This window comes from Scyliorhinus torazame, chromosome 27, assembly GCF_047496885.1.
Source record: "Scyliorhinus torazame isolate Kashiwa2021f chromosome 27, sScyTor2.1, whole genome shotgun sequence".
Lineage (NCBI taxonomy): Eukaryota > Metazoa > Chordata > Chondrichthyes > Carcharhiniformes > Scyliorhinidae > Scyliorhinus > Scyliorhinus torazame.
Genome location: NC_092733.1, coordinates 17,472,663 through 17,488,336, shown reverse-complemented (window position 1 = coordinate 17,488,336; position 15,674 = coordinate 17,472,663). Strand labels below are relative to the sequence as shown.

The 15,674-nt window shown below is 51.2% G+C and overlaps 1 protein-coding gene across 1 annotated transcript in view; it reads left to right on the top strand.

Annotated features, from left to right (window-relative positions):
* The window catches only part of LOC140403259 (uncharacterized), a 66,997-nt gene that overhangs the window by 35,866 nt on the left and 15,457 nt on the right, over positions 1-15,674 (top strand). The window contains exon 3 of the mRNA XM_072491036.1: positions 9,173-9,267. Coding sequence (XP_072347137.1) covers positions 9,173-9,267 — 95 coding nt within the window. The remainder of the gene's footprint in view (positions 1-9,172; positions 9,268-15,674) is intronic.

Genomic DNA, 15,674 nt, shown 5'->3' with positions numbered 1-15,674 from the left:
TGGCATGGTGGGACACACCAGGTGAATGGCGATTATCGCACTGCAGTGTGATTGGGAGGGGGGGGGGGGGGGGGGGGGGGGGGGTGCCACCACCACATGTCCGCCCACACTGAGCTCGTAAACGCCATCCTTGCCACCTCTCCTCAAAGCACATGGCCAAGACAGGAGCGTAGCGAGTATCCTATCGGGTTAGTGATCCAGAGGACCGATGATCTGGAGATAGGGGTTCAAATCCTGTGGAGGCAGATGGGGAATTTGAATTCAATAAATTTAGAATGTAAAAAGAAAAATGCCCTTCCCACCGACGGGATCTTCTGGGCCCCCCGACGAGATCTTTTGGCGCCCCCCCCGCCCCGCCCCCCGGCCCCACCCTGAGGCAAAGGGGTGTGGCGTAGGAAAATCGAGAGATATCTTAAATTGCTTCTCTCTGAGAGCAATTGTGAAGACAGAAAGGCCTCGTCTGTCTGCATCATGGGTAATACGTCACGGAAGCTTGTTGCGTGTGTCTCAACTATTAGTCCAGCAAATGGACGTGACGCCGGCAACCTACTTGAGCCCGAGATCCTGTTTGATTTACAAAAGCAATGTCCCCAGGGCAGGGGGGGGGGCGGGGGGGGGGGGGGGGGGGGGCGCGACCATTCGGTCCATCATTTCTCTGCTAACTCTTTCCTGCAACAGGCCTGCACCCTCCCTGTAAGGTAAAGTCGTCATCGTCCCAGCTGACCAGGGGCTGCTTTCCCCTTTTGAGGGCGAGAGCTGACTGGTGGTGATTTAACCTGAGAGTCACCACACCTCAGGCAAGGGGCAAGGTTGAGAGCTTTGCGCATAACCTCAGCCGGTACGGGGAATCGAACCCGCACTGCTGGCCTCGCTCTGCCTCACAAACCAGCCGTCTAGACAAGTGAGCTAAACCAGCCCTCGCCACTCGCCCCTGTCGCAGCTTTCTTAAGAGCCAACAGGCGGAGTTTTCCAGACCCTACCCCAATGAATGGTGAGTGAGGGAGGGGGGGCCCGGGGAGAGGAACGAGCAGCAGGATCCCCAAAAATCGGTTTCCCGCCGGTGTAACCAGCGTTCTGGATCCTGGAATGCCACATGCAGCAGTGGTTGGTTGGAGCATCCACAACCTTCCAGGAGATGGATCTTTTCCTTCAGCGGTGGGTAGATGGATGCCTGTGGATCTTTTAAATAGCATCGGGTGATGATGGCGAGGCGCAAACCATCAACCCGAGCAGCCGCACAAAACGTCAGGAAACCCCCAACTCCATAAGTAATTGTGCCAGTGTTGGCAGGGATGCTGCCAAGTCCCCTCTTTCCCAAAACCTTACGGGCGGGGTTCTCTAACGCCCCGCTGGGTCGGAGAATCACTGGGGGGGGGGGGGGGCAGCGTGAATCCCGCCCCGACGCCGGCTGCCGTATTCTCCGGCGCCATTTTTGGGCGGGGGCGGGAGTCCCGCCACGCTGTTTGGGGGTTGTGGGCAGCGCCCCCCCCCCCCCCCCGGCAATTCTCCGGGCCCCGATGGGCCGAGCGGCCGTCAGGTTTTGGCCAGCCCCGCCGGCGTGGGTTACGTGTGGTCCCACACGGCGGGACCTGGCAGGTAAGTCGGTGAGGGCGGTCCTCGGGGGGGGGGGGAGTGATCCAACCCACAGTGGCCTGGTGATTGGGGCCCACCGATCTGCGGGCGGGCCTGTTCCGCGGGGGCACTTCTTCCTTCTGCGCCGGACCCTGTAGGGCTCCGCCATGGCCGGCGTGGGAGAAGAGAACCGCCCGCGCATGCGCCAGAATACGACGGCCGGTCTGCGCATGCGTGGAACCACGCCGGCCATTCGGCGCGTGCGCGAACTCGCGCAGTCCCTTCGCCGCCGGCTGGAGCGGTGACAACCCCTCCGGCAACCTACTAGCCCCCACTTTCGGGAGATGTTGACGCCGGAGTGGTTAGCGTTGGTTCTCCCGCCGGCGTGGGGACTTAGTCCGCAGAAGGGAGAACCCCGTTGTACATTTGTATTCTAAAGGAGATAGCTGAAGAAATAGTGGAGGCGTTAGCTATGATCTTTCAAAAGTCACTGGAGTCAGGGAAAGTCCCAGAGGATTGGAAAATCGCTGTTGTACCCCCACTGTTCAGGAAGGGAACAAGGAAAAAGATGGAAAATTATAGGCCAATTAGCCTAACCTCGGTTGTTGGCAAGATTCTAGAATCCATTGTTAAGGATGAGATTTCTAAATTCTTGGAAGTGCAGGGTCGGATTAGGACAAGTCAGCATGGATTTAGTAAGGGGAGGTTGAGCCTGACAAACCTGTTAGAGTTCTTTGAAGACATAACAAATAGGTTAGACCAAGGAGAGCCAATGGATGTTATCTATCTTGACTTCCAAAAGGCCTTTGATAAGGTGCCTCACGGGAGACTGCTGAGTAAAATAAGGGCCCATGGTATTCGAGGCAAGGTACTAACATGGATTGACGATTGGCTGTCAGGCAGAAGGCAGAGAGTTGGGATAAAAGGTTCTTTTTCGGAATGGCAACTGGTGACGAGTGGTGTCCCCCAGGGTTCAGTGTTGGGGCCACAGCTGTTCTCTTTATATATTAACGATCTAGATGACGGGACTGGGGGCATTCTGGCTAAGTTTGCCGATGATACAAAGATAGGTGGAGGGGCAGGTAGTATGGAGGAGGTGGGGAGGCTGCAGAAAGATTTAGACAGTTTAGGAGAGTGGTCCAAGAAATGGCTGATGAAATTCAACGTGGGCAAGTGCGAGGTCTTGCACTTTGGAAAAAAGAATAGAGACATGGACTATTTTCTAAACGGTGACAAAATTCATAATGCTGAAGAGCAAAGGGACTTGGGAGTCCTAGTCCAGGATTCTCTAAAGGTAAACTTGCAGGTTGAGTCCGTAATTAAGAAAGCACATGCAATGTTGTCATTTATCTCAAGAGGCTTGGAATATAAAAGCAGGGATGTACTTCTGAAGCTTTATAAAGCATTAGTTAGGCCCCATTTAGAATACTGTGAGCAATTTTGGGCCCCACACCTCAGGAAGGACATACTGGCACTGGAGCGGGTCCAGCAGAGATTCACACGGATGATCCCAGGAATGGTAGGCCTAACATACGATGAACGTCTGAGGATCCTGGGATTATATTCATTGGAGTTTAGGAGGTTGAGGGGAGATCTAATAGAAACTTACAAGATAATGAATGGCTTAGATAGGGTGGACGTAGGGAAGTTGTTTCCATTAGCAGCGGAGACTAGGACCCGGGGGCACAGCCTTAGAATAAAAGGGAGTCACTTTAGAACAGAGATGAGGAGAAATTTCTTCAGCCAGAGAGTGGTGGGTCTGTGGAATTCATTGCCACAGAGGGCGGTGGAGGCCGGGACGTTGAGTGTCTTTAAGACAGAAGTTGATAAATTCTTGATTTCTCGAGGAATTAAGGGCTATGGAGAGAGAGCGGGTAAATGGAGTTGAACTCAGCCATGATTAAATGGTGGAGTGGACTCGATGCGCCAAATGGCCTTACTTCCACTCCTATGTCTTATGGTCTTATTCCCGAGTCCTCGCAACATCGGGCAATGGGGACAGCTTTCCCTTATCCATCGTGTCTAAGCCTGACATGACCTTGTACCCCTATCAAATCCTCCCTCATTCCTCCTTTGCCCCGAGGAGAGCAGAACAGCTTCCAGTTTCTCATTGCCACGGCGGCGCAGTGGTCAGTACTGCTGCCTCACAGCGCCGGAGAGCCAGGTTCGATTCCGGCCTCGGGTGACTGTCTGTGCGGAGTCTGCACATCCTCCCCGTGTGTGCGTGGGTTTCCTCCGGGTGCTCCGGTTTCCTCCCACAGTCCAAAGATGTGCAGGTTAGGTGGATTGGCCACGCTAAATCGCCCTAGTGTCCAAAGGTGTACAGGTTAGGTGGGGATTTGGGGCTTGGGTGGAGGAATGGGCCTAGGTAGGGCGCTCTTTCAGAGGGTTGGTGCAGACTCGATGGGCCAAATGGCCTCCTTCTGCATTTTAGGGATTCTATGATTCTCCAAACTAACCCCCTCATTCCTGGAACCATTCTGTTAAATCTCCTCAGCACCCTCTGAAGGGTCCTTGCATCCTTCCAGACGTTGGTGACCAATGCTAGCTGCAATATTCTAGTTAGTGCCAACCCAGAAGGGAGAGAAAACTTATTATGTACTCAATGCTCTGAGTTCAAGATCCTGTATGGTTTTGCTAACTACTCTTCCAATATGTTTTCCAACCTTCAAAGGTGATTGCATGTGTGCCAAGGTCTCTCTGTGCCAGTACAATCTTTAGAGCTGCAATTTTAAGTCTATATTACCTCTGACTATTCTTATGACCACAGAAGATGTTCATTGCTGAGCAAACCAGATCGCAGAGCGAAACTTGGCTTACTGGGCCATACCTTTTTAAAAAAACATTCTGACAACAGGAAAAAAATGTGTTGATCTCAGCAGCAAAAAAGCTCTCTTGTGATTTTGAAATTGGAAGTAAAAAGATTTAGTAACAAGAAGAAAAGAAAACTTAAGCACACAAGACTACAGTTACACAGTTAAAATTAGTCTGACAAAACATTTCCCCTAAAAGTCTCCCGACTTGGTCATAGAACATAGAACGATACAGCGCAGTACAGGCCCTTCGGCCCACGATGTTGCACCGAAACAAAAGCCATCTAACCTACACTATGCCATTATCATCCATATGTTTATCCAATAAACTTTTAAATGCCCTCAATGTTGGCGAGTTCACTACTGTAGCAGGTAGGGCATTCCACGGCCTCACTACTCTTTGCGTAAAGAACCTACCTCTGACCTCTGTCCTATATCGTTTACCCCTCAGTTTAAAGCTATGTCCCCTCGTGCCAGCCATTTCCATCCGCGGGAGAAGGCTCTCACTGTCCACCCTATCTAACCCCGTGATCATTTTGTATGCCTCTATTAAGTCTCCTCTTAACCTTCTTCCCTCCAACGAAAACAACCTCAAGTCCATCAGCCTTTCCACATAAGATTTTCCCTCCATACCAGGCAACATCCTGGTAAATCTCCTCTGCACCCGCTCCAAAGCCTCCACGTCCTTCCTATAATGCGGTGACCAGAACTGTATGCAATACTCCAAATGCGGCCGTACCAGAGTTCTGTACAGCTGCAACATGACCTCCTGACTCCGGAACTCAATCCCTCTACCAATAAAGGCCAACACTCCATAGGCCTTCTTCACAACCCTATCAACCTGGGTGGCAACTTTCAGGGATCTATGTACATGGACACCTAGATCCCTCTGCTCATCCACACTTCCAAGAACTTTACCATTAGCCAAATATTCCGCATTCCTGTTATTCCTTCCAAAGTGAATCACCTTACACTTCTCTACATTAAACTCCATTTGCCACCTCTCAGCCCAGCTCTGCAGCTTATCGATATCCCTCTGTAACCTGCTACATCCTTCCACACTATCGACAACACCACCGACTTTAGTATCATCTGCAAATTTACTCACCCACCCTTCTGCGCCTTCCTCTAGGTCATTGATAAAAATGACAAACAGCAACGGCCCCAGAACAGATCCTTGTGGTACTCCACTTGTAACTGAACTCCATTCTGAACATTTCCCATCAACCACCACCCTCTGTCTTCTTTCAGCTAGCCAATTTCTGATCCACATCTCTAAATCACCCTCAATCCCCAGCCTCCGTATTTTCTGCAATAGCCTACCGTGGGGAACCTTATCAAACGCTTTGCTGAAATCCATATACACCACATCAACTGCTCTACCCTCGTCTACCTGTTCAGTCACCTTCTCAAAGAACTCGATAAGGTTTGTGAGGCATGACCTACCCTTCACAAAGCCATGCTGACTATCCCTGATCATATTATTCCTATCTACATGATTATAAATCTTGTCTCTTGTAATCCCCTCCAAGACTTTACCCACTACAGACTTGAGGCTCACCGGTCTATAGTTGCCGGGGTTGTCTCTGCTCCCCTTTTTGAACAAAGGGACCACATTTGCTATCCTCCAGTCCTCTGGCACTATTCCTGTAGCCAATGATGACATAAAAATCAAAGCCAAAGGTCCAGCAATCTCTTCCCTGGCCTCCCAGAGAATCCTAGGATAAATCCCATCAGGACCCGGGGACTTATCTATTTTCAGCCTGTCCAGAATTGCCAACACCTCTTCCCTACGTACCTCAATGCCATCTATTCTATTAGCCTGGGTCTCAGCATTCTCCTCCACAACATTATCTTTTTCCTGAGTGAAAACTGACGAAAAATATTCATTTAGTATCTCGCCTATCTCTTCAGACTCCACACACAACTTCCCATCCCTGTCCTTGACTGGTCCTACTCTTTCCCTAGTCATTCGCTTATTCCTGACATACCTATAGAAAGCTTTTGGGTTTTCCTTGATCCTACCTGCCAAATACTTCTCATGTCCACTCCTTGCTCGTCTTAGCTCTCTCTTTAGATCCTTCCTCGCTACCTTGTAACTATCCATCGCCCCAACTGAAACTTCACACCTCATCTTCACATAGGCCTCCTTCTTCCTCTTAACAAGAGATTCCACTTCCTTGGCAACACTCCCTTATTAATGTTTAACTATAAAGATCCAATTATACTACCAAAGGCAAAGCTGTTGTTGCTTTAATAAGGTGTACCACATGATCTCTCCATCTTACTTCCACTCTGCTGTGGAAATCTAAGAAATCTTCAGGCACGAGATTCCTCAGGGCAGTGTCCTAGGCCCAACCATCTTCAGCTGCTTCATCAATGACCTTTTTTCCAGCGTAAGGTCAGATGTGGGGATGTTCGCTGATGATGTTCAGCACCGTTATTGATTCCTCAGACACTGAAACAGTCCACGTGCAAATGCAGCAAGATCTGGACAATATCCAGGCTCGGCTGACAAGTGGCAAGTAACATTCACGCCAGACAAGTGCCTGGCAATGACCATCTCCAATAAGAGAGAATCAAACCATTTCCCCTTGACATTCAATGGCATTATGATCACTGAATTCCTCCACTATCAACATCCTGGGGGTTACCTTTGACCAGAAGCTGCATCCTACAGTGAGTAACTCACCTCCTGGTTCCCTAAAGTCTGTCCACCACCTACAAGTCACAAGTCAGGAGTGTGATGGAATACTCTCCACTTGCCTGGATGAGTGCAGCTCCAAGCAAACTCTACAAGCTCAACTCCACCAGGAAAAAGCAGCCCTGCTTGATCGGCACCCCATCCACAAACATTCACTCCTTCCACCAGCGACAAACAGTGGCAGCTCTGTGTACCATCTACAAGATGCCCTGCAGTAACTCACCAAGACTGCTTCGTCAGCACCTTCCAAACCCACGACCACTACCATCTAGAAGGTCAAGGGCAGCAGATACCTGGGAACCCCACCACCTGGAGGTTCCCCTCCAAGTCACTCACCACCCTGACTTGGAAATATATCAGCCGTTCCTTCACTGTCGCTGGGTCAAAATCCTGGAACACCCCCCTAACAGCGCAGTGGGTGTACCTACACCATATAGACTGCAGCGGTTCAAGAAGGCGGCTCACCCACCACCTTCTCAAGGGCAATTAGGGCTGGGCAACAAATGCTGGCCTAGCCAGCGGAGCCCACACGCCGTAGAAATGAATTTAGAAAAAGATTGCTTTTCACAGTTTGATTGGATAACCTTCTCCCAGCTGAGAGCTGTTTCCAGCAGGTCTTAGAACATAGAACATAGAACGATACAGTGCAGTACAGGCCCTTCGGCCCACGATGTTGCACCGAAACAAAAGCCATCTAACCTACACTATGCCATTATCATCCATATGCTTATCCAATAAACTTTTAAATGCCCTCAATGTTGGCGAGTTCACTACTGTAGCAGGTAGGGCATTCCACGGCCTCACTACTCTTTGCGTAAAGAACCTACCTCTGACCTCTGTCCTATATCTATTACCCCTCAGTTTAAAGTTATGTCCCCTCGTGCCAGCCATTTCCATCCGCGGGAGAAGGCTCTCACTGTCCACCCTATCCAACCCCCTGATCATTTTGTATGCCTCTATTAAGTCTCCTCTTAACCTTCTTCTCTCCAACGAAAACAACCTCAAGTCCATCAGCCTTTCCTCATAAGATTTTCCCTCCAGACCAGGCAACATCCTGGTAAATCTCCTCTGCACCCGCTCCAAAGCCTCCACGTCCTTCCTATAATGCGGTGACCAGAACTGTACGCAATACTCCAACACAATACTTTTCCGCACACATCAACTCAATATCCCTCTTTAAGTAAACTTTTTGATTTAATCTATCATCCCAATGACCTTTGAACTCAACCTTTCCAAATTGTAAATATCTTTCATGATTCGAATTCGTCTCTGCCGTCGGGTCATTAAAATATAAAATATGCACCCTTCTGATTGCCCATGGATCTCTGTAATGTTCCTTGTCATGTCTGACTTTGATATTCAAACTTTCAACGTATCTAAAAATGCAAATGTTCAATCCAACCCACTTACTTGTACCTCAAACCACCATAATATCTGATTACAAACGGGCAGACCTAACACCTGTACTATTTTGTGCCTGAGCCCTCCCAGACAAATCGTCTCCCTGAACTTTTCCCAGCTTAATTCAGTCGTTTGCGCGCACGTGCACGCAGACACACATCCTTCTTTGCAGAATAATATTCCCCCGAAATGTAACAACATTCCATTCTCACACCTCTCCCTTCTGACAAAATGCAACGTGTCAGACTTCTCTGATTGGAATTACCACTTGCCTCGCCTTTCTGCTTGTCTATATGTCCTATCACAGTTGATTGGCATCATTCCCATTGCCAACCAGAGTGCCAAGTTGGTATCAGCGGGTACATTTTAATAATCACTTATTGTCACAAGTAGGCTTCAATGAAGTGACTGTGAAAAGCCCCTTGTCGCCACATTCCGGCACCTGTTCGGGGAGGCCGGTACGGGAGTTGAACCCGCACTGCTGGCCTTGTTCTGCATTACAAGTTAGCTGTTTAGCCCACTGTGCTAAACCAGCCCCAATATGTACTCTATAATACGGGCATGCAGTGGGAGTTCATTCAAACAACCCTCTCTTCAAAGAGGCCAGGCCAACTTTGTCAGATGAAGGTCTATGATTCCACGCTTGGCAAAGCTTCATAACCCGTTCTTGTTTCGATTCTAGTGCATATATTGGAGCAACGAGCACGTTCAGCATGTTCCCCAGCAACAGGATCAAGAGAAGGCCTTCGAGCCATTACGAGATGGAGGTGCATGATGGTAGGTGAAGCATGTCGATCTGCACACACCCGAGGGTGAGGATACGGCGAGCTTGTGCTGTGTTGTCGGGTCAGTACTGGATAGCAGATATGCCGAGACGTCACAACGGTCCCTCAGGTTCTACCCAATGTGAATAAGACAAAACAGCAGGCCTCGCGACCTGTTGGGCACAGGGCTGTTCTTGGGGTGCATGACAGTGTTCAGCATGGAGGCCACCTGCAGATGTTCCTGGCTGGGCGTGCACTGCCCGCCCCGTCGGATAAAGGCTGAAGTCTAAACGTCTTGGGCCATAGGTAGCCCTTACCTGATTGCACACACAATCTTCCCCCAGTTGATATTTAAATCTGCCTCCCGTGGGAACATGCAGTGAACAACCGCAGCTTAACGTGGACCCAATATCGAGAGTGCCTCAGGCATGGTGAAGAGTGCAGAGCTGGTGGGGGGCAGGGGTATGTTGGGTCGGGGTTTTATGATGGAGCAGTCACTGATGAGAGCCTTCCCCACATACATCTTCTAATCCAATTAGGATCGGCAGCCTTGAAGCGGGATTTTGGTGACGGAGAAGAGATTTGGTAGGGGGGTTTGAAATCCTGAAGGGTTCAGCCGAGTGAATAGCTGTCCCTGTTGGCTGAACGGTGGAAAGGCGGAGGGCACAGATTTAGGGGGATTGACAAAAATCACTCAGAGGCGACACCAGGAAACGTTTTGCTGAGTGCAAAGGGTGCTTGGGTCAGGGTTCAGAGTGCACAAGCTGATTGACTAGTCGATACGGCTGCAAAGTGGGTATCGGATAAATATTTGAATGGGGGGGGGATGGATTGCGGAGAAATGGAAGAAAGAGCAGAGGGATGGGTCTAACTGAGGCTCGTCCAACTTTTTCACTCCGGATCTACATTTGCATTTTTTTCTCATTCAAGGTGCATATTTCGGGAACAATAACTGTTAGGACACCCTGGGTTAGGGCGCGGTCAATTACAGCAGCCCACCCCCCCTTGACCCGGAGGCGCAGCACAATTGAATTAACCAATAATCCTCAGAATAATACCCAATGTCTTTGGCCCCCGACTGCCCAAAAATTACAGTCATCAGGTTTGTAAATATAAACACAATTACTTTTTATTTATGGCAAGAATCAAGGTGAAACTTGCACTGTCACACACACACACTCACCGTCACACACCCACTCACCGTCACACACACACTCACTGTCACACACACACTCACCGTCACACACCCACTCACCATCACACACACACTCACTGTCACACACACACCCTCACTGCCACACACGCACTCACCGTCACACACACACACTCACCGTCACACACACACTCACTGTCACACACACACCCTCACTGTCACACACACACTCACCGTCACACACACACTCACTCTGTCACACACACACCCTCACTGCCACACACACACTCACTCTGTCACACACACACCCTCACTGCCACACACACACTCACTCTCACACACACCCTCACCGTCACACACACACTCACTCTGTCACACACACACCCTCACTGCCACACACACACTCACTCTCACACACACCCTCACCGTCACACACGCACTCACTGTCACACACCCTCACTGCCACACACACACTCACCGTCACACACACACCCTCACCGTCACACACACACTCACCGTCACACACACACTCACCGTCACACACACACTCACTGTCACACACACACCCTCACTGCCACACACACACTCACTGTCACACACACACTCACCGTCACACACCCACTCACTATCACACACACACCCTCACTGCCACACACACCCTCACCGTCACACACACACTCACCGTCACACACACACTCACTGTCACACACACACTCACTGCCACACACACACTCACTGTCACACACACACTCACTCTCACACACACACTCACTCTCACACACACCCTCACCGTCACACACACACTCACCGTCACACACACACTCACTGTCACACACACCCTCACTGCCACACACACACTCACTGTCACACACACCCTCACTGTCACACACACACCCTCACTGTCACACACACACTCACTGTCACACACACACTCACCGTCACACACACACCCTCACTGCCACACACACACTCACTGTCACACACACACACTCACCGTCACACACACACTCACCGTCACACACACACTCACCGCCACACACACACTCACCGTCACACACACACTCACCGTCACACACACACTCACCGTCACACACACACTCACTGTCACACACCCTCACTGCCACACACACACTCACCGTCACACACACACCCTCACCGTCACACACACACACACCGTCACACACACACTCACCGTCACACACACTCACTGTCACACACACAACCTCCCTGCCACACACACACTCACTGTCACACACACACTCACCGTCACACACCCACTCACTATCACACACACACCCTCACTGCCACACACACCCTCACCGTCACACACACACTCATCGTCACACACACACTCACTGTCACACACCCTCACTGCCACACACACACTCACTGCCACACACACACACTCACTGTCACACACACACTCACTCTCACACACACCCTCACCGTCACACACACACTCACCGTCACACACACACTCACTGTCACACACACCCTCACTGCCACACACACACTCACCGTCACACACACACTCACTGTCACACACACACTCACTGTCACACACACACACTCACTGTCACACACACACTCACCGTCACACACACACCCTCACTGCCACACACACACTCACTGTCACACACACACACTCACCGTCACACACACACTCACCGTCACACACACACTCACTGCCACACACATACTCACCATCACACACACATTCACTCACACACACACCCTCACTGCCACACACACACTCACTGTCACACACACACTCACTGTCACACACACACACTCACCTTCACACACACACTCACCGTCACACACACACTCACTGTCACACACACACCCTCACTGCCACACACACATTCACCGTCACACACACCCCCTCACTGACACACACACTCTCACCGTCACACACACACTCACTGTCACACACTCACTCACTGTCACACACACACCCTCACTGCCACACACACACTCACCGTCACACACACACTCACTGTCACACACACACTCACTGTCACACACACACCCTCACTGCCACACACACACTCACCGTCACACACACCCTCACTGTCACACACACACTCACTGTCACATAAACACTCACCGTCACACACACACTCACCATCACACACACACCCTCACTGTCACACACACCCTCACTGTCACACACACACTCACCGTCACACACACACTCACTGACACACACACACTCACTGACACACACACTCTCTCACTGTGACACACTCTCTCACTGTCACACACACCCTCACTGTCACACACACTCACTGTCACACACACACTCACTCTCACACACACACTCACCATCACACACACACCCTCACTGCCACACACACACTCACCGTCACACACACACTCACTGACACACACACACTCACTGACACACACACTCTCTCACTGTGACACACTCTCTCACTGTGACACACTCTCTCACTGTCACACACACCCTCACTGTCACACACACTCACCGTCACACACACACCCTCACTGCCACACACACACTCACCGTCACACACACACCCTCACTGCCATACACACACTCACTGTCACACACACACTCACTGTCACACACACACCCTCACTGCCGCACACACACTCACTGTCACACACACACTCACCGTCACACACACACTCACCGTCACACACACCCTCACTGTCACACACACACTCACCGTCACACACACACTCACCGTCACACACACCCTCACTGTCACACACACACTCACCGTCACACACACACTCACCGTCACACACTCACCGTCACACACACACTCACCGTCACACACACACCCTCACTGCCACACACACCCTCACTGTCACAGACACACCCTCACTGCCACACACACCCTCACTGTCACACACACTCTCACCGTCACACACACACTCACCGTCACACACCCACTCACCATCACACACACACTCACTGTCACACACACACCCTCACTGCCACACACACACTCACCGTCACACACACACTCACCGTCACACACACACTCACTGTCACACACACACCCTCACTGTCACACACACACTCACCGTCACACACACACACTCACCGTCACACACACACTCACTGTCACACACACACCCTCACTGCCACACACACACTCACCGTCACACACGCACTCACTGTCACACACCCTCACTGCCACACACACACTCACCGTCACACACACACCCTCACCGTCACACACACACTCACCGTCACACACACACTCACCGTCACACACACACTCACTGTCACACACACACCCTCACTGCCACACACACCCTCACCGTCACACACACACCCTCACTGCCACACACACACTCACCGTCACACACACACCCTCACAGCCACACACACACTCACTGTCACACACACACTCACTGTCACACACACACCCTCACTGCCACACACACACTCACTGTCACACACACACTCACTGTCACACACACACTCACCGTCACACACACCCTCACTGTCACACACACACTCACCGTCACACACACACTCACCGTCACACACACCCTCACTGTCACACACACACTCACCGTCACACACACACTCACCGTCACACACACACCCTCACTGCCACACACACCCTCACTGTCACACACACACACTCACTGTCACACACACACCCTCACTGCCACACACACCCTCACTGTCACACACACTCTCACCGTCACACACATTTCACCGTCACACACACACTCACTGTCACACACACCCTCACTGTCACACACACCCTCACTGTCACACACACCCTCACTGCCACACACACACTCACCGTCACACACACACCCTCACTGCCACACACACCCTCACTGTCACACACACACTCACCGTCACACACACTCACCGTCACACACACACTCACCGTCACACACACTCACCGTCACACACACACTCACTGTCACACACACACTCACCGTCTCACACACACCCTCACTGTCACACGCACACTGTCACACACTCACACTCACTGTCACACACTCACTCACTGTCACACACACACTCACTGTCACACACACACTCACCGTCACACACACTCACCGTCACACACACACTCACCGTCACACACACACTCACCGTCACACACACACTCACTGTCACACACACCGTCACACACACACCCTTACTGTCATTCACACTCACTGTCACACACACACCCTCACTGTCACACACACACCCTCACTGACACACACACACCCTCACTGTCACACACTCTCTCACTGTCACACACTCTCTCACTGTCACACACACACTCACCGTCACACACACACTCACTCTCACACACACCCTCACTGCCACACACACACTGTCACACACTCACACTCACTGTCACACACTCACTCACTGTCACACACACACTCACTGTCACACACACACTCACCGTCACACACACTCACCGTCACACACACACTCAACGTCACACACACTCACCGTCACACACACTCACCGTCACACACACACTCACCGTCACACACACACTCACTGTCACACACACCGTCACACACACACCGTCACACACACACCCTCACTGTCATACACACTCACTGTCACACACACACCCTCACTGTCACACACACACCCTCACTGACACACACACACCCTCACTGTCAAACACTCTCTCACTGTCACACACTCTCTCACTGTCACACACACACTCACCGTCACACACACACTCACTCTCACACACACCCTCACTGTCATACACACACTCACTGTCACACACACCGTCACACACACACCCTCACTGTCATACACACTCACTGTCACACACACACCCTCACTGACACACACACTCTCTCACTGTCACACACTCTCTCACTGTCACACACACACTCACCGTCTCACACACACTCACTGTCACACACACACTCACCGTCACACACACACCCTCACTGCCACACACACCCTCACTGCCACACACACACTCACTGTCACACACACCGTCACACACACACCCTCACTGTCATACACACCCACTGTCACACACACACCCTCATTGACACACACACTCTCTCACTGTCACACACTCTCTCACTGTCACACACACACTCACCGTCTCACACACACTCACTGTCACACACACCCTCACTGTCACACACACCCTCACTGTCATACACGCACCCTCACTGTCACACACACACTCACCGTCACACACACACTCACTCTCACACACACTCTCACTGTCACACACACACCCTCACTGACACACACACTCTCTCACTGTCACACACTGTCTCACTGTCAC